This window comes from Mya arenaria, chromosome 5 (genome assembly GCF_026914265.1).
Source record: "Mya arenaria isolate MELC-2E11 chromosome 5, ASM2691426v1".
NCBI lineage: Eukaryota > Metazoa > Mollusca > Bivalvia > Myida > Myidae > Mya > Mya arenaria.
In genome coordinates, this window is record NC_069126.1 from 29,188,769 (window position 1) to 29,209,524 (window position 20,756).

Consider the following 20,756-nt stretch of genomic DNA (forward strand, 5'->3'; position numbering starts at 1 on the left):
GCGATCTGAAGGCTTCTCTTGCCTCTAAACAAGTTAAAAGTAAGACTAAAAGAGCTGGAAAACCATCAATTGAGCCAAGGATGACAAAGAACGCCCTACGTCTCCAGCTTGAAAAAGGTTTGTACAAGAGTGAGAATATGGCCACAAAAACTAGTAAATGTAAATTTATTTAGGGAAATAATGCACACGAAGTTCTGAGTAGTTTAAGAATTAGAAACAGATAACATTTTTTTCCTATTTCAACCCATAGATTGAACTCTGCATTAAAGATTCAGTGTCCAATGCAATTTTAAATTACAAAAATGGTAGGTTTTGAAACAAACCTTGTATTAAAGCTTTTTTTGCTATCCTTTTGATCATTTTTTCATTTTTTTAATGTGTAGGAAAACAGGTCAGGGAAATAAAACAAAAGGAAAGAACGGAGCAGAGACGAGTGGGGATCATAAAAAGGAAACAGTCCCAAGAATTGAAGAATCAACATAGGTAAATATGAATGGATAAAAAAATGCGTTTCATTTGCGTTACACTTTTAACCCGTTATGTGATTTGAAACTATGCTCGTTATTTTGAAATTGCATGTATCTGATTGATCTTGAACCAAAGTTATTGTTACATTACCCAATGTGTTTCTAAGATTATATGTTGAAGTTTTATTTAAATAAATTGGATGCAAGTATGTGCTTTAATTTATTGGTCGGAAAGATTAGCGGTTGGCAAATGGTTAATTGCTTATAACCCACACAAAATTTTCTTTGCATGTTAACTGCTAATAACCCACGCACAATTTACTTCATCGTATAGACTTGGCAATGAGAAGAAGGCCCCACCACCTCCGCGGCCAGTTTTATATCGTCCAAAAAAGATCACAAACGCCGACTTTCCAAAGTCAAAGAGCGCGAAGATCGACTTTCCAAATAGCGCGAAGAGCGACTTTCCAAAGAGTACGAAGACCGACTTTCCAAAGAGCGCGAAGACAGAATTTCAAAAGAGCGCGAAGAACGACTTGTCAAAGCGTTCAAAGGCCGATTTCCCAACGAGCACGAAGACCGACTTTCCAAAAAGCGTTAAGACCGACATTTCAAACAGCGCGAAGACCGGCATTCCAAAGAGCACGAAGGCCGACTTTCCAAAGAGGGCGAAATCCGACTTTCCAAAGAGGACGAAGACCGACTTTTCAGAAAGTGCGAATTCCGGAGTTCCAAAGACCTCGAAGGCCGACTTTCCAAAGAACTCAAATTCCGTCTTCTCAAAGAAAACTTTGCTGCCACCCATTGCAAACACGGCCAGGGATTCGAAGAAACCTGCGAAGGTAAATATTATTATTTTTATTAAATATAATTACTGGCATCTGCTTTACTTGTTTTGTTATATCATTTCATGAAATCTAATTGAAAAGAAAACACGACAGGTAGAAATAGGTATTTTAGTAAATCTGGCGGAGGCAAGAAGTATGGTGTTTAAAAATAAAGGTAACAGGAAAACGGTGATATTTTTTTGAGCCTCATCCGCAGTTATACCAATCGTTTTATTGATAATAATTAGACTATTAGATTAAATACATTGATACGCATGGAAACAACGTCCAATTGCCATTATATAGAATAAGTTTTGATCAGATGTTCGCATGCCCAACCCAGCCGAATGCTTTGTTAAAATCAATGCCAGTCTCTCTACTGAAAAAATCAGCGCGGTGCCCGTGGATTTGTGTGAGGTCATGGATACAATGTAACTTAAGATGTTCTCGTTAGAAAAACGTATATGATATTATGAAAAAAAAAGATAATTAAGTAAAATACTAAACGGCCCATTTCTGCTTTTAATCAATTGCCGATCTTAAATGTGAATTTAACAAATACAAATAAGTAGACATTATCATCAGTTATTTAGATCTATTCGCAGGAGAGGGTGGAAATTCGCGTCAACCAAGAAAAATTGTGTCCCGCTAAAACGAATAAAACCGCGTCTAGCCTAGGATCAAAGAAGACCTTACCCCCGATAAAGGCACGGGAAGACACGAAGAGTGCCATCTCTCAGAAACTACAGAAAACTCCCGCAGTTGAAATTCAGAGAAGGGCTGAACGCGCAACCATAGCAAGAACAGCAGGAGAGAGGGACATTCTTAAGTACAAGTATGTACATTTTGTAATATGAACCTATTGTCATTGGTAAATGTTGGGGTAACCGCAATAGTACGGTCAGTGAGAACTGAGTAACATTTCACTAGGGGGTTAAACCGGTTTGCGGCTGTTCAACCAAACACTTACCAGATTTAAAAAAACCCCATAAAACATGAGACACAACTCTGAAGTAATATCATATTGTCATTGGTAAATGTTGGGGTTACCGCATTGGTACGGTCAGCGAGAACGTAGTAAGATTCCCTAATGGGGTAACACCGGTTTGCGGCTGTTCAACCCCATACTCACAATTTTCAGGGAAATTTCACTCAATAGCTCCAATCGGATCACCTAGGGCAAGTTTCTTCGAACACAATCTCGGATGTATACGGATGGTTTACAATGTCAGAATTCTTTAAATTGAACTACACTGCAAGTAGATTGCGTAGCAATTTTAATTTAGGAGTTAAGCCTTTGACTTTTGTTATTATGAATCTTAATGATTTTTGCAAAAAAACACTTTACTGTGAAATCTATTTGTACTAAGTATTTGAAGTAACACATTAAAACACTACAATAATAATAATTATTATATGTACGAACTACTTTTATTTATGCACCGGCTTACATCCGAAGCTCGATGTATGGCGGAGATGGATGAGGAGTTCCGACTGTCAATATCTCCTAAATAAATGCATTAACTATTATCTTGGTATACTTCCAGGCCCCAGCATCCAAAGACAGCTAAACCGGCAAACCAGAGGCAAACAGGACGCCGCCCTTCCATATGCCGGAAGAACAATGAGCTGTTGTGAAATTATTTGTGATCTTGTTTTAAATAAAAACACTTAAAAAGTTAATTTGTTAAATTGTTGGTTCATGGTATTGCCTTCATATTAATGTAGGTCTTCTACGATAGACCAACGTTTAGAAAACCGCACTGACAAGGAACAATGCCCGTAGCAGCTCTTTTGATTGACGAAGTTTGATCTTTATTAACCAATCATTTAATGGTACTTTTGGTCATTGCTATTGAACAAGGATGTGGTCAATGTGGTTACTACTTAACTTTTTAAAAGTCTGGTGAAATACAATAAATCAATGCAATCGTATTTACTCGTTTAATTCCCGTCTCTGCGTTTATGTAAACATCTTAACAAACAAGCAATATCGGTATTTACAGAACACTTCATACAAATTAATAACAGCAACTGATAAAAACAAACATTTCAAAAACAATATATGGCAATGAAAAAAACATGTTTTATTACAAACAATGTTTATGAAACCAGTGTATAATGCTTTCAGGTGGTTTCAATATATTAATCATTGAAATAAAAATGTTACACTGTTTCAAAAAGTGAATATATAAATTTGAACGCTACGTTCCTTACAATTTGTCGGCTTCTCTGAAAAAAAAATGTATCCTATAGGCGACTGTAAATTAATTGCTTGATTTTCATCCCCGCCCGCCCCCTCTTTTTTTCCACCGCCCCTTAAATTGTATTGACTCAAATAAAAATGTTGAACTAGGGTTTGTATTTGCGTATCGGTCCGCTACTGTCCGGGAACGGAGTTAATTCATACCTACGGTATAACATTCAAAAAATCGCATTCAATTTCACATCGTGAACGCTAACAGTATATAGTGAACAAGTGGCTAAGACACTCATGATAAACATGCTTTGGTGTTCACTCGGTGAAAAATATTGCGATCTTTCACTGAAAAACAACAACTATCCTCTATTTCGTAAAGTTGCATTTGAAAACTTTTACCTAAAACATAGTTCTACATTGAAACATTGAAAAATTCCAAGCATGTTTATTGTATCTCTTTAAATGATTGATACATACACTTAAAATCCTTATTACATGGAAAACGAATTGATACATGATACATGTTCGCAAAGAAACTAAGGGACTGTTTATATATGTTGAACTTGAATTAGGTAATTAGGAGAAAAGGGCCTAAAACAAAGCCAAAAGTCGTTCAATTTTCAAAAGCGTTACTAACTAACACTTTTCGGCAAATAAATAAATAATTTTCAATTTAAGAGTTCTAATATATTAAGTCGAAACATTCTAAGTCGAAGTCGTTCGGACCTCGGTAAATACTTCGAAATAACGACACTTCGATTAAACCGACATACAAAACATATCTTACTAAACCCACCATGATCGCTTTTTTTCGACTTAACCAGAACCAGAGTTTCGACTGTATACAAATATATACTTTTGATTATAGTTTATCAATATTACAAGCATTTTGTTTACATAAAATAAAATAAATCGATATCTGACCCGCAAAACGTGAACGAGTCCCTTTAAAATATGAATAACAATTTGTACACTTTTTAACATAAATCCAAGTAGCTGTTGGCACATTTTTCTAAATATTCAATTGCTCAGCAGCACTGAAAATAGATAAAATGTTCATATGTCTGTTATTATGCCGGCTAAATTGAGAGAGGTCGTGCGCGAAACACCAGATGTACGTGTACTTGTATGTGTAGCTACACGTAGATGTAAAAGTTGAAATTTAGATTAAAGTTATTCGAAATTTTACTTTAAATTTGTACTTAATGGCACGTTAATACTCGCATAAATCATTTTCCAAGTGCAATCGAGCATGTCATTTATAACTTGTACAATGTACACACACTTGGATGACGTAGTGCACAAAAAGTAGTACACACATAGGCTTATTAATACTCGCATACATCTCTTTCCTCGTACTTTTGTTTATATGATTCTAAACTCGTACAATAAACACACACTTTTGTGACGTTTTGTTCATAAATAGTGCTCACATACACGTATACGTTAATGATAACATTCGGTCGTACGATCGTTGATAAAATGGCCGCCTTTTGAATAATACCTGATTTCTGGATCATATTGGGGACACCCTGTCTTCCGCCCTGGCGACACTAACAGCAGAGATAATAAAAAGTATCTGAAATAGATTACAGAAATGAATAAAATGATCAATACACATGGCCACAATCTGATTAAAATCGTATCAGTAATACACCTCGTGCAAGAAAAACAGATTGCGCAGGACATATGAGTGTAATGCACCAGTCAATTGTAACCACGGCTCCCCAGGTGCGGGGGTATACCGGGGATAGCCGGGGAAAAGGGCCTTGTTTTTACCTTTCAGGTGGCCCCGCAGTGCCGGGTGAATGTGGTGGTTTTGTATTCGCGCCAAATATAGCGGGGAATGTGCCTTACTTAGGGTCCCTGGGGTGCGGGGGCATTTTACCATCAGTTCGTCCCCGCAGGACGGGGGGACCGAAAGTCAAAGTCCCTGCTATTCCCCGGACCTGGAGGGGCCGTGGTTACAATTGAATGGTGCATTATAACACCTTGATAATAAATTTGAAGATATCTCATTACATCTAAACTATTACTTTGTCAAAGAAATTTCAGTCTCCTAAAGCACGTGAAACGCTGAGATGATGGTATCTCATCTATTTCATATCTGGTGCATTTTGAGCGTACGAGGAAAATACCTCGAGCCTCAGAAAATTCGAGCCAAGCGGGATTGTTTACGTTCAGTTAAAGGGAATCGATCCTTAACATCTAGTTCGAGCCAACGATGAGTTCGAGCCAAGCGAGTTCGAACAAACGGGGTTCGACTGTTTTTGATTACTTCTTCCGATATTAACATAACAAATAGACATGTGGTTATTCATGTATTCAGTTTCAATAATGGTATGAACTCTCATTATCTAAGTATTCAAGCATACTGTACCTGTATCACAGCAAGAACTACTAACACCGGGACGGCTATGGCTGTATTCCCGAGGGACTCCTTCCATATGGAATCAAAACAACCCTGAAAAACCAAACAAAAAACAACAATGCAGATTAGAGAAAAAAGGTCTATTTTGTTTGTTTGTTTGTTTGTTCTATATCGCGAAGTCAACTTAAAAGACGTTTTTATTTTATTTGATGTACATGTACATCAACGTAATACCGACTAATGAATACATCATACTCCTTTAAAGGAAAGAAAGATCTTCAACAAAAATAAGTATTGCGCTTTCACAAACTTAAACATGATATTAAGGTGAAGAAACAGTTCACAGCCTCAAGCGCAAGTGAATTGTAAATCATATATTTTTTGGGTTCTAAGTTGGTAAATCTTTATGATCTTTTGAAAAAGCCGTCAAAAATCGTGCTAATTATAACATTACATTCGAGCATACCTGTTCTTTTTTCTAAGGAAACAAAACATTAGCATTTTGCGCAAACGTACACATAGCAATCATAATAGAATGACTGAAGACGAAAATATGACGTCACGTCACAGTCATGTCATATTTAAGATGAAACAAGGTTAATACCTGATCGCCATTACTTGTAGCACTTGAATACTGTAAGGCACATTGGAATTCTGATTGAGACGTCCCGGACGGTAACGTCTTACAACAGGCCACTGGCGTCTCTAACGTCAGACTGGCGTCATTTGGGACTGGGTTTCTGTTCCAGGACTTTGAAACGTTAAAGTCACGGTAACTGTCAACACCACAACACTGGAACTGTAAGAAAACGTTGAGAATTTTTCAAATGAAATGTTTGTAATATTCTTTTTTTTAAATCCGACTAGATCCAGGTTTTTGATCTAAGACCTTGAAAGGTTAAAGTCAAGAAAGTTGTTAACACCACAACACTGAAACTGTAATAAAAAATATTGAGGGATTTTTCAAAGCTGCACTCTCACAGATTAAACGTTTTGGCGACTTCATTATTTTTGTCTTGGAAGTTGGAACGAACCATTTTTTTGCGAAAATCCATTGAAAGCAATTATATAAGACTGCTGACTAAAAATCCGATCGCAGATTTTTATATAAGTTCAAAATTTGATATTTAATGCATTTTTCTTTAACCGTTTGTAACGGTTTAAGCCATAAAATATTATTTTTTTTAACGGAAATATGAAAATCTACGATCTGATTCTTAGTCAGAAATTTTATATCATTGGTTTGCAGATATTTACGCAATTTTTTTCTCTTTTCAAGACAAAAAAGTTGTAAAAACGGTAAATCTGTGAGAGTGCAGCTTTAAAGGTATGTTTTGGTGTGTTTATTCTTTATTTGTTCTATGACTAGATCTTGTAATTGATAAATTAAATTTGTGATTTCAATTTGCTTTCGAAAATCGACTCATTTATGTGATAAAAGTGACAGCAGTTTTTTTCTAGAATTGATGGAAGTCGTATCTGTGTTTGACAATATTTACTCTCAAAGATTGACCGTTTTGATATATTTTTTTTATTTTTCGCCTTGGAATGAGCCAATTTTTGCATAAAAGGCAGGAATCCAGCGATATAAGAATGCGGACAATAGACAAAATCGCAGTTTTTTTTTCATATTTCTGTCCGAAAATTACTGTTTATGGCTGAAAGCGTTACTAACGCTTTAAGTAAAAGAAAATTTCGGCAGTTTTACAAACAAATAGAATCTGTTCCATTATGAGTTATCTTGTATGACTGAATTGAAGGCACTAAAGCCAAAATCAGCGGAGTCTGAGACAAAAAAATAAAAGTCAATACTCTCAATCTGCGAGATATTAATTATAAAATTAAACTACAAAAGAAGCACGAGTGGAGGACACCAATTTGTGAAACACCTTAAGTTCCTTATAACAATATTAAGCAAAATTCACTAATTTTATTGTTATACACTTAATGTAATATTTAGATTCTTCAGAGATGTTGGACTTTAAAATAAGTTATCAATATTATTACCAAGATAAACCATTTTTATTTAAAAGTAAATTATCTTAACCGAAATCACGATAAACAAATCTGTATTTATCAACATGGCAGATATCGGTCACCATAGTATTGAGATGAAAACGGAAATGCATTAACGTCAACCGACATCCCTTTTGACGGACAACAAACTGTGGTGCGATAAAGGCTGATGAATTTTACTATGAAGTTTATAAGTAAAACAATTCAATAACACATCCGAGGTGATAAAATCGGCCCGTATCCTTGTTTATGGATCACAAACAGGTCGCAATTACCGCGGCTTGGTTTTATTGGACATTAAATTGGTCCGTAAAAGAAGGAAGATACCTTATCATCATTAGATAGTCAATATCTAAATGCATTATATATCGATAACAAATTGGAAACCGTTGAAATGCGTCTGATTTACTTTTAATCAGATACTACGTAACGCCATAAGTGAAAATGCACTTCTCGGGCGGAAGTCACGCTAACGAGAAAAAACGTGATTTATGCATGCCATCGGGTTGAAAAAAAAGGATCACGTTGTGGCAGTATATGGATCGTTGAATAAACGTTATCTTATTCAATGAATCCCCTAGGAGGTTAACTGATCTTGCTTTTGAAGGTACAATTGTTTGAATAAAAAGCATTTGTAGTTCTTCCTCTAAATAAACAATTTTCATAGCCCCCATATGTTTACATTATCTAAAGTTTGACCAGCAGTTACTTTATCATAAAAATGTTCCATGCAGAGTATTTGCCAATCAATTATTGCTGGACTGTACCTGTACCATAATAATATTCCACACCAGAGAGTAGACCTCGTCTGAAGTCAGTCCCTTGTATACGGACAGATGCGCCGCGCGGTTATTTTACAAGTGTTGACCATTCAATACTCGCTGGAACGTACTTGTATCATTACAAACCAGAGCTAAAGCCAGACTCTTGTATATGGACAGAGATGCCTTGCGGTTCTTTGACAAGTATCAACCATTCAATAAACGCCGGACGTGCCTGTACCATGATACTATTCCACGCTCATGAGAAAACTTAGTCTAACGTCAGACCGTTGTATATGGACGGAGATCCCGAGCGGTACTTTAACAAGTATTTACCATTCAATATTAACTGGAACGCAATTGTATCATTATACCATTCCATGCAAAACCGTAGATCTCATCCGACGCCAGAACCTTGTTACTTGAAATAGATTCCGAGATATTTACCATTCCCTAGACCGTACATGTATCATGCTTATATTCCATGCCAAAGAGTAGACCGCGTATGATAACAGACCGTTGTAAGTGGACAGAGATCCCGAGCGGTACATTAACAAGTATTTACCATTTGATATTAACTGGAACGCAATTGTATCATTATGCCATTCCATGCCAAGGAGTAGACCTCGTCTGATGCCAGACCCTTGCATATAGAAAGAGATCCTGAGATATCCAATACTCGCTGGCTCGTACCTGTATCATGACAATATTCCACGCTAAAGAGTAGACCTCGTCTGACGCCAGACCCATATAAAAGAGATACCGAGCTATCCAATACTCGCTGGCTCGTACCTGTATCATGACAATATTCCACGCTAAAGAGTAGACCTCGTCTGACGCAAGACCCTTGTATATGGAAAGAAATACCGAGATATTCAATACTCGCTGGACCGTACCTGTATCATGACAATATTCCACGCCAAGGAGTAGACATCGTCTGACGCCAGACCCTTGTATATGGAAAGAGATGACCGGGCTTCATCCTTCACCTACATGGACAGAGATCAAAGTATAAGTACACGGTCAAGGGAAAAAACACTCACTACACGTCTTTGTATTGTATGTGCCCACTTCATAAACTAATATCGCCATTTTAACGTAATTGCTCATGTTTCTGGACCAAAATGTTATTTTCCCCTGCAATGCATCTGAAAATTTTTAATGAATCACTTTTTTACTCTATGATATCGAAATTTCAGAAAAAAATACAATTAAATTATAAAAAAGTGTTTTGGTTTGAGTGGGATGCCAACCCACGACGCCGGTCAAGTCAAGTTAAAAATAGAAAACCGACGCCTTCACCACTAGGCTACCAGGACTTATACAACATTGATGGATATTTTTACCTTTAAACAATACATTGATAAAATCACGTGATAATGTCAATCAACCAATCACGAGACAACACAGCCGTAATTAAATGACCATTAACGCTAATGACAATTGAGGTCTTCAAAAACAATATTAGAGCAAATTTCAACATTTGCAGAAGGCTTCTAGTTTTTGGTATCTTAGTTCAAACACTCCTTATGATTGCCACACTTCATTTCGTAATACAAAATAGTGCATTTTACAAAACACATGAGCGAGTCCCTTTAAAGGATACCACTGAAGGTCCATGTAGTTTATTAAGCCAACGCTTAATTCCGCAATGTTGGACATTTTCAATGTAATCACTTACTTCCAGCATAAACTGAATATTCACTGCTTTAAGGCTTATCTGCATGCAATGAGTCACAAATATCACAGCGTATATGAGTTATTGAATATTACGCAGCGAGGGCAAAGCGTTGGTTGTGTGTTATTTCAATGACGAGGGTTGGGCGAAGTAATTGTTTTGTTCCAATATTTTTCAAGCTTACCGTGCAATAAGTATCCTGGATATATTAAATATCGTTGTAATTTATCCTCACGCTACTTATTGCATGGTACAGCTGGTTACCGTTTTGATATGCGAAATTATGTTTAATCGAAAACACTCTCCAACATAATACAAAACAATAATTATTGCACCCTGCATTGAACAAACTTATTGACTATATATCAGAATAACTTTATAATGAGATGAAACAGAAGACCATTTGGCGCACAGTTTCTTGTTTTCTGCTTCATATTGATAATCCTTATTTTCTCCCGGGCACTGCGACAATGATATTAATACCAGTAATCAATAATTAAGCAATTAAACACGTCAATTATGCTGCACCTGCATGAATCATTCCGGAGATAAACAAGATATAATTAATATTGATTTCCGTTTGCTTTGCAAAATATTATACCTTGCAACAAACTTCCCCCATTAAAAGTAAAACATGCAAGAACTAAAATAATAAAGTTGTAAAATAACAAATATGTCCCTCGAAAAGGACTTTGAACGAAAAAAGTTCATTGTCGTTTGGGTCCTTGCCTTGTAACTCTAAACAGGGTTTACTTTTGAATTATCGACTACTTCAGTTAAACCCCGTTCGCTCGAACTCCCAGGGAATTCGTGCCAACGTGGTTCGACTGTACATGGGTTTGACCCTGTAGTTTACAATATATTGTTGTAAATTTGAATACAGCTTTGTATCTCGTCCGGAATGAACATTCTGTGGGTTCTCAAATATCTAAAAGAGGTTGTCCGGTTAGCGCACTCGCTTCTCACCAAGGCGACCCGGGTTCGATTCCCGGCCTGGGCACAAGTGCGTTTGGTTGCTGGTCACCAAGTCGGACAAGTAGGTTTTCTCCGGGTACTCCTGTTTCCCCCACAACACAAGACCAAGCTCTCGCGCAACATCGTGCAAGTGAGCGTGACTTAGTATAAGTTATCAAAACTTTCTTCACAATCGTTGTAAAATATACAATGTTTAAACATAAAGAGTGTAAGCAATATCACGCAAACCACAAGTGACAGTATCAGTGAGGGTATATGAACCCTGACCGATACTGTCGCCTATGGTACGAACGAGCGTCAGAAGTCATTGTTTCACTAATGTTTTGAATTAATTATCGTAAATTGTTTGGCTACTGAGCTTGTTCCTGTAGTTTTCACTGTTTTATAAAAACAATTATAACAAGCAAGCTAATTATAAAATTATAAGTAAATGTTATATGCGCTAGGAAGAATACCTTACCAATGATGGTTTTCCGTACAAAAGGCCAACGCCGACACTTTCGCCGATCAAGCAGACACCGATGATGACGGCGTACTGAAAGAGAATGATTTCAACAGTCACAGTTTTCCGCAGTCACCTTGTTGCTATAGATATCCGTTGCTATATTTCACCCCCTACCCCCCCTCTTAAATCGTCAAAGTATATTTCTTATTTCAATGTAGGAGAAATAAGAAAGTAATAAAATACGCCGAGATGCACCTTTTCGGACTAGAGTTGTTAAAATATTTCTGGCGGAATACCCCCCCCACCCCCTAAAAAAATAAATAACAAATAAAATTCGGAATTGAGGCAGGAGTGCAAGTCAATAGGTACGCAACTACGCCCCCTCTAATGTCAAATCCTTGATTCGCCCCTGTGTTTTATTTCATTATCGTTTCTCCCGATATTCTTTCAAGAATGTAACTTGAGCGCTCCATTTTTTTGGAAAATATAATAAAGCGAAGCCTTCATCTATGACAAATAAACAGATTTTGAATTACACGCGGTATGTTGAATAACAAATGTGATGCACGTAAATAATTATAGACTGCAGCTGTTGAATACTTCTATAGGTAATTTCGAATATTTATGACTATTATAATATTTGAGCATTCACATTATGTCGAAAAGTTTTAAAAACGAAAATATAACTACATTAATTATCAATTAAGGTTCCCATTGTTTTAATCTAAGCATAATTGAACCGTATTTGACTATAAGTATCTTTTATGGTCGAGAGTGTAAGAAAGGTTCATCCCCATCCGAGCTTCGGGTTATTTGCGGAAACGAGGTTTACCGGTTTTCACTCTGCGCGGGGGTTGGGATCTTTCACTCTAGGCCATGGAAGATGCCTTTTCTTCTGCCTCGGATTATAGAAAAACTCTTCTTTTTTTGCTGGAAACCTTACATACGGGCACTTTTTTATATTTGCCCGTGGGCCGTTGCCCGTAGAATAAGCCCTTTCAAATGTTTAAAAAAGCCAGGTAAAGAGGTATGATATATATTAGAGCAAAACAATAACATGTATGATAGCACGAGAAAAATGAGCTTACAAGCACCAGTTTGATGTTTAATTTCGCAAACGACTTTAAAGGGACTAGACACCAGATGATACAACTGCATGAAAAAGTGAAAATTGTCAAAAACTAACATAAAATTCATATCGTTGTGTACATTGCATTGGACCATAATTACTGACTATCACATCGCTTACGATACATGTATCAGGCGAATTCATATCGTTGTGTACATTGCATTGGACCATAATTACTGACGTATCACATCGCTTACGATACATGTATCAGGCGAAGTTTTTGCGTATTTCTCCAATTCGAAAATTTACTGGGTTTGTCTATCACGTAAATCCCAATTCATTTTATAATAGCGTCGATATATGTATCTGTACTTATCAAGCGACTTGCACATGCTAAATATACACACCATAAAATGCGAAACTATTATGCGTTTTCTTTTAATCATGAAAAGTGATCTATTCTAGGCCTCATACTAGCTCGTATTAACAAGTTTAGTCTTGTTTTGAGAAAATACTGTATTTGCCGATTTCGAAACCATCTGGTGTCGGGTCTCTTTAAGACGGCTTTAACTGTACACGTACGCGTAGTGTTTTGCAACCGTTTTACTACCAGCAGCCCGTACTTACAACGTAGAGAATGAACTCGAACCTGCAACAGGCCCCACAACAGCCCAAGAAGGAGAGACCAAGCAGCACCAGACCTCCGAGAATCAGCCCGATAGAAATGTTGATCATTACCTGAAAATGTCATTATATTGGTGTCAAGGTTCAAATTAATAGAGTGAGAAAATTTTCTTGCAGTTCTTTCGGGGGCAGGTTCTGGGCCTATATATCTTACCCAAAAGAAATCGCAAAAATAAAATACTATATAGCAAGATATATACATCGCGAAAATAATGTGATTAACACGAAACAATTTGCGAACTTTAGACACCCCGATTTCGTCATCACTAGCTATAGGGTAAAGATGCACTCTCACAGATTTACCGTTTTGACAACTTTTTCTTGTCTTGGAATGAGCCAATCTTTTGTGTAATTATCTGCTAACCAGTGATATAAGACTGAGATTTTCCGTTCAAAAAATTAATGTTTTGTGGCTAAAAGCGTTACAAACGGTTTAAGAAAAATGCATAAAACATCATTTTTTAAACTTAAATATGAAAATCTGCGATCTGATTTTTTGTCAGCAGTCTTATATCACTGGTTTCCATAAATTTTCGCATACAATGGCTCGTTCCAAGACAAGAAAAAAAAGTTGTCAAAACATTTAATCCGTGAGAGTGCTGCTTTAAAAAAAACTGAAGTCGGATGCACTGGTCTACTACTGACAAGCAGTTCTCATGTATCCCACACATTTCTCTTACCTGGCCAATATCAATATCTTGAACTGTAAATGAGCCAAGTTTGGTATCATTTATAACCTCTTGTAGTTCATTCATCCCCACTTTCAGGAACGGTGTATATATCGTCTTCCCATATCGCAGTATTAAGCCTACTATCGTCACGGCTAGCCATACTAACTGGAATACACAGTCGATTGTCTTTGTTAATGTTATAAATGAATATGGGCCCCATTGATATAGTAAAATTAATGACACAATAACTTGTTTACTCTTTTATGGTTTTGTGCTTAACCTGATATCTGTATTTGTGGAAAAGAATATCTGCTTTTGTGCAAGCCTGATAACTGGTTTTGTGCAACCCTGACATCTGGTTTTGTGCAACCCTGACATCTGGTTTTGTGCAACCCTGACATCTGGTTTTGTGCAACCCTGACATCTGGTTTTGTGCAACCCTGATATCTGGTTTTGTGCAACCCTGACATCTGGTTTTGTGCAACCCTGACATCTGGTTCTGTGCAACCCTGACATCTGGTTTTGTGCAACCCTGACATCTGGTTTTGTGCAACCCTGATATCTGGTTCTGTGCAACCCTGACATCTGGTTTTGTGCAACCCTGACATCTGGTTTTGTGCAACCCTGACATCTGGTTTTGTGCAACCCTGATATCTGGTTATGTGCAACCCTGATATCTGGTTTTGTGCAACCCTGACATCTGGTTTTGTGCAACCCTGACATCTGGTTTTGTGCAACCCTGACATCTGGTTTTGTGCAAAGCTGACATCTGGTTTTGTGCAACCCTGACATCTGGTTTTGTGCAACCCTGATATCTGGTTCTGTGCAACCCTGACATCTGGTTTTGTGCAACCCTGACATCTGGTTTTGTGCAACCCCGACATCTGGTTTTGTGCAACCCTGACATCTGGTTTTATGCAACCCTGATATCTGGTTCTGTGCAACCCTGACATCTGGTTTTGTGCAACCCTGACATCTGGTTTTGTGCAACCCTGAAATCTGGTTTTGTGCAACCCTGACATCTGGTTTTGTGCAACCCTGACATCTGGTTTTGTGCAACCCTGACATCTGGTTTTGTGCAACCCTGACATCTGGTTTTGTGCAACCCTGACATCTGGTTTTATGCAACCCTGATATCTGGTTCTGTGCAACCCTGACATCTGGTTTTGTGCAACCCTGACATCTGGTTTTGTGCAACCCTGACATCTGGTTATGTGCAACCCTGACATCTGGTTTTGTGCAACCCTGACATCTGGTTTTGTGCAACCCTGACATCTGGTTTTGTGCAACCCTGACAATTGCTTTTGTGCAACCCTGACATCTGGTTTTGTGCAACCCTGATATCTGGTTTTGTGCAACCCTGACATCTGGTTTTGTGCAACCCTGACATCTGGTTTTGTGCAACCCTGACATCTGGTTTTGTGCAACCCTGACATCTGGTTTTGTGCAACCCTGATATCTGGTTTTGTGCAACCCTGACATCTGGTTTTGTGCAACCCTGACATCTGGTTTTGTGCAACCCTGACATCTGGTTTTGTGCAACCCTGACATCTGGTTTTGTGCAACCCTGATATCTGGTTCTGTGCAACCCTGACATCTGGTTTTGTGGAACCCTGATATCTGCTTTTGTGCAACCCTGACATCTGGTTTTGTGCAACCCTGACATCTGGTTTTGTGCAACCCTGATATCTGGTTTTGTGCAACCCTGATATCTGGTTTTGTGCAACCCTGATATCTGGTTTTGTGCAACCCTGACATCTGGTTTTGTGCAACCCTGATATCTGGTTTTGTGCAACCCTGACATCTGGTTTTGTGCAACCCTGACAATTGCTTTTGTGCAACCCTGATATCTGGTTTTATGCAACCCTGACATCTGGTTTTGTGCAACCCTGACATCTGGTTTTGTGCAACCCTGATATCTGGTTTTGTGCAACCCTGACATCTGGTTTTGTGCAACCCTGATATCTGGTTTTGTGCAACCCTGACATCTGGTTTTGTGCAACCCTGATAATTGGTTTTGTGCAACCCTGACATCTGGTTTTGTGCAACCCTGACATCTGGTTTTGTGCAACCCTGACATCTGGTTTTGTGCAACCCTGACATCTGGTTTTGTGCAACCCTGACATCTGGTTTTGTGCAACCCTGACATCTGGTTTTGTGCAACCCTGATATCTGGTTTTGTGCAACCCTGACATCTGGTTTTGTGCAACCCTGATATCTGGTTTTGTGCAACCCTGACATCTGGTTTTGTGCAACCCTGACATCTGGTTTTGTGCAACCCTGACATCTGGTTTTGTGCAACCCTGACATCTGGTTTTGTGCAACCCTGACATCTGGTTTTATGCAACCCTGATATCTGGTTTTGTGCAACCCTGATATCTGTTTTTGTGCAACCCTGACATCTGGTTTTGTGCAACCCTGACATCTGGTTTTGTGCAACCCTGACATCTGGTTTTGTGCAACCCTGATATCTGGTTCTGTGCAACCCTGACATCTGGTTTTATGCAACCCTGACATCTGGTTCTGTGCAACCCTGACATCTGGTTTTATGCAACCCTGACATCTGGTTTTGTGCAACCCTGACATCTGGTTTTATGCAACCCTGACATCTGGTTTTGTGCAACCCTGACATCTGGTTTTGTGCAACCCTGACATCTGGTTATGTGCAACCCTGATATCTGGTTTTATGCAACCCTGACATCTGGTTTTGTGCAACCCTGACATCTGGTTTTGTGCAACCCTGATATCTGGTTTTGTGCAACCCTGACATCTGGTTTTATGCAACCCTGATATCTGGTTTTATGCAACCCTGATATCTGGTTTTGTGCAACCCTGACAATTGCTTTTGTGCAACCCTGACATCTGGTTATGTGCAACCCTGATATCTGGTTTTATGCAACCCTGATATCTGGTTTTGTGCAACCCTGATATCTGGTTTTGTGCAACCCTGATATCTGGTTTTGTGCAACCCTGATATCTGGTTTTGTGCAACCCTGATATCTGGTTTTGTGCAACCCTGATATCTGGTTTTGTGCAACCCTGATATCTGGTTTTGTGCAACCCTGACAATTGCTTTTGTGCAACCCTGATATCTGGTTTTGTGCAACCCTGACATCTGGTTTTGTGCAACCCTAACATCTGGTTTTGTGCAACCCTGATATCTGGTTTTGTGCAACCCTGACATCTGGTTTTATGCAACCCTGATATCTGGTTTTATGCAACCCTGATATCTGGTTTTGTGCAACCCTGACAATTGCTTTTGTGCAACCCTGACATCTGGTTATGTGCAACCCTGATATCTGGTTTTGTGCAACCCTGATATCTGGTTTTGTGCAACCCTGACATCTGGTTTTGTGCAACCCTGATATCTGCTTTTGTGCAACCCTGATATCTGGTTTTGTGCAACCCTGATATCTGCTTTTGTGCAACCCGGATATCTGGTTTTGTGCAACCCTGATATCTGGTTTTGTGCAACCCTGATATCTGGTTTTGTGCAACCATGATATCTGGTTTTGTGCAACCCTGACATCTGGTTTTGTGCAACCCTGACATCTGGTTTTGTGCAACCCTGACATCTGGTTTTGTGCAACCCTGACATCTGGTTATGTGCAACCCTGATATCTGGTTTTGTGCAACCCTGATATCTGGTTTTATGCAACCCTGATATCTGGTTATGTGCAACCCTGACATCTGGTTTTATGCAACCCTGACATCTGGTTTTGTGCAACCCTGATATCTGGTTTTGTGCAACCCTGACATTTGGTTTTGTGCAACCCTGATATCTGGTTTTGTGCAACCCTGACATCTGGTTTTGTGCAACCCTGACATCTGGTTTTGTGCAACCCTGACATCTGGTTTTGTGCAACCCTGACATCTGGTTTTGTGCAACCCTGACATCTGGTTTTGTGCAACCCTGATATCTGGTTTTGTGCAACCCTGACATCTGGTTTTGTGCAACCCTGACATCTGGTTTTATGCAACCCTGACATCTGGTTTTGTGCAACCCTGATATCTGGTTTTGTGCAACCCTGACATCTGGTTTTGTGCAACCCTGATATCTGGTTTTGTGCAACCATGATATCTGGTTTTGTGCAACCCTGATATCTGGTTCTGTGCATTCTCTGATATATGAATTTGTGCATTCTCTGATATGTGCTTTTGTACATAGATGATATCTGATATTGTGCATAGCTGGTAACTGGTTTTGTGCATTCTCTGATATCTGCTTTTGTACATAGATGATATCTGATATTGTGCATATCTGGTAACTTGTTTTGTGCATTCTCTGATATCTGCTTTTGTACATAGATAATATCTGATTTTGTACATATCTGTTTTGTTTTTGTTTTTTGAATACACCGATATCTGTTATCCCTATGCGTGTACTAGTACTATTATTATAGTGGCAGTTAACAAACATATCTGATGGAAGAAACAAAAAAAAGATTAAACAGGAAGTTTTAAATAAATGATAGCTATCATTCGATTTTTAGTTTATTCGTATAAGTTCTCGGCTCTTTAACTTACCATTAACACAATATTTATCAGGACAAGCAACAACCTCGCCAGACCAGAAAAACACGACATAGCTGAAAAAGATTAAAAGAATGACAATGTATGATGATGATGATGATGATGATGATGATGATGATGATGCTAAGAATTCTGCTGCTGCTGCTGCTGCTGCTGCTGCTGCTGATGATGATGATGAAGGTCACACACAAATTATTGTTGACTTGTGACAAGTAAATGATGCAGCGTTTAAACATGGTAAGGAGAGCCGTAACCATAAAAATGTTAAATGCACAAACACATTTTTGCATCGTAATGATGGATGGTCTGTCTTTTACATAAGACTACAGTTACATATATTATAATTATTAATTGAAACACCAGTACGCATTCTTTATCTCCTCAAATACAATGTCACCAGAATATAAACATATTTCGTGTACATATAAAAATAGACTTACACACGTGTAGTAACGATCACTAAACTTTAAAATGTCATTCATGTTAATTTAAACATTTAAACTCACATATGACATACATTGTACGCATTATAATTAGACGAAACACAAATATGTATCTCTGCTTCTTCATATACAATGTCACCAGAATATAAACAGTTTTCGAGTTAATATAAACATATACTTACGAACTTGTACGATCACAAAAGCGTTCAAATGTATTTCACAATAGTTTAAAATCCCAAATGCACACACATTGTGCGCATTATAATCAGATGAAACACTACGTTTGTCAACTTCCTCATACACGACGTCACTAGAATCAGAACAAAGCAGCTTAGCTTACCTGTAAATTGATTTTTCCTTCACATTTACTGCTCAGCATCTGTTGACATTATATCGACAATTCTTACACCGTTTATCAAATGAATGTTTGTTTTCATGCGTTATTAATAAACAGGTCATCGTTATCTTGCATATTTCTCCAGTCAGTAGTTAAACGTCTATTAAAGAAGATCACATTTTTAAGATAACGTTTTCCCATTATCTTTAATGTCACCGTCACGCTGACGTTAAGTAAAATCCGCGTTTGAATGTATTCTTTATTAAGCATCGACACACGAACACATTTGTATTAATGTCAAACTTTCTGTCGCTGTACCGGGCGTGTATTTACTGTATGTATAATGTTTTGGTGTATTGCACATCACTTGTGAGTCAGTGTGGTAGCTTGTAACTTTAATATAGATTTTAATCAGAGCTCAGGTGTACATTATATTGCCAAGGGTGATTAGATGACCTTCATTTAAATGTTATTTTAAAGGCCCACAATGTAGGTCTGATGCAATATTATTTTATTTTTTATTTTTATGCATTTTAATGTTTTACTGATTTCAATTTTATGATCAAACACAAGCATATGATTTGTATTCAGCTAAAAACAAATAGCTTTTATAGATGTTTTTGTTTTAATTAATAGCTACGTGGCCACAAATTCCACTGTTACAATGCGCAAAAATATGGATAATATTTTTTTTTTAATTTGTACACAAATCATACAGTATTTTGTCTTGTTTTTATAATTTCAGCCAACTAAGTAAAACATAATAAAGCCAACAAATAAATTTTTTCTTATATTGTGCGCCTTTAATATATATTTTAATCAGAACTCAGGTGTGAGTTATATTGGTAAGGGTGATTAGATGTCCTTAATTAAGATGATGTTTTAAAGACACTCGTTCACAGATTATGTGTTAGTTTAAACTTATTTTTTTACAAGGATTGTGAAACAAGTTAATGTAACTTTTTATTAATCACTCCTATTGCCATTTAAGAATTGGCGCGATGCTACGCTAGTGTGAGGTCTTGTGTTGTGAGGGAAACCTGAGTACCCGAAGGAATCCCACGTGTACGGCTTGGTGACCACAAACCAAACTCGCATGCTCCTAGGCTGGGAATAAATCCCTGTTCGACAATATGAGAAGCGAATGCGCTAACCGGACAACTGATTCTGTGTTGGTTAACATTTTTAAACTTTGTTGAAAATTAGACATTTTCCTTGCTTTTACGAAAGAACAAGAAACAGCCATTGGCAGATACTCTCTCAAAAGTATATTGTTAAT

General features: G+C 37.8%; 1 protein-coding gene across 3 annotated transcripts; it reads right to left on the reverse strand.

Moving 5' to 3' along the window:
* Positions 1-3,224: 3,224 nt before the first annotated feature.
* Positions 3,225-19,849, reverse strand: LOC128236064 (tetraspanin-18-like). 3 transcript variants are annotated; one of them, XM_052950881.1, is made up of 10 exons: positions 19,481-19,849; positions 18,692-18,753; positions 14,174-14,329; positions 13,437-13,547; positions 11,756-11,830; positions 9,539-9,631; positions 6,470-6,664; positions 5,875-5,958; positions 4,999-5,073; positions 3,225-4,531 (listed from the first exon to the last, which is right to left on the reverse strand). In XM_052950881.1, exons 2-9 carry the CDS (start codon positions 18,749-18,751, stop codon positions 5,011-5,013), a joined length of 837 nt encoding a protein of 278 aa, XP_052806841.1. In that variant the 5' UTR covers positions 18,752-18,753; positions 19,481-19,849; the 3' UTR covers positions 3,225-4,531; positions 4,999-5,010. The 3 variants fall into 3 exon arrangements, with proteins under 3 accessions (XP_052806841.1, XP_052806842.1, XP_052806844.1); XM_052950882.1 differs by lacking the exon at positions 19,481-19,849 and adding an exon at positions 19,323-19,440; XM_052950884.1 differs by lacking the exon at positions 19,481-19,849 and adding an exon at positions 19,138-19,257.
* Positions 19,850-20,756: the final 907 nt, after the last annotated feature.

Bases quoted from the DNA above. Each gene is read 5' to 3' on its own strand.
- LOC128236064 (XM_052950881.1), bottom strand. From the start codon at position 18,751: ATGTCGTGTTTTTCTGGTCTGGCGAGGTTGTTGCTTGTCCTGATAAAT. The intron at 13,548-14,173 runs GTAAGAGAAATG...TGACATTTTCAG, and splicing joins AAGATATTGATATTGGCCAG to GTAATGATCAACATTTCTAT. The intron at 11,831-13,436 runs GTAAGTACGGGC...ATTCTCTTTCAG, and splicing joins TCGAGTTCATTCTCTACGTT to TACGCCGTCATCATCGGTGT.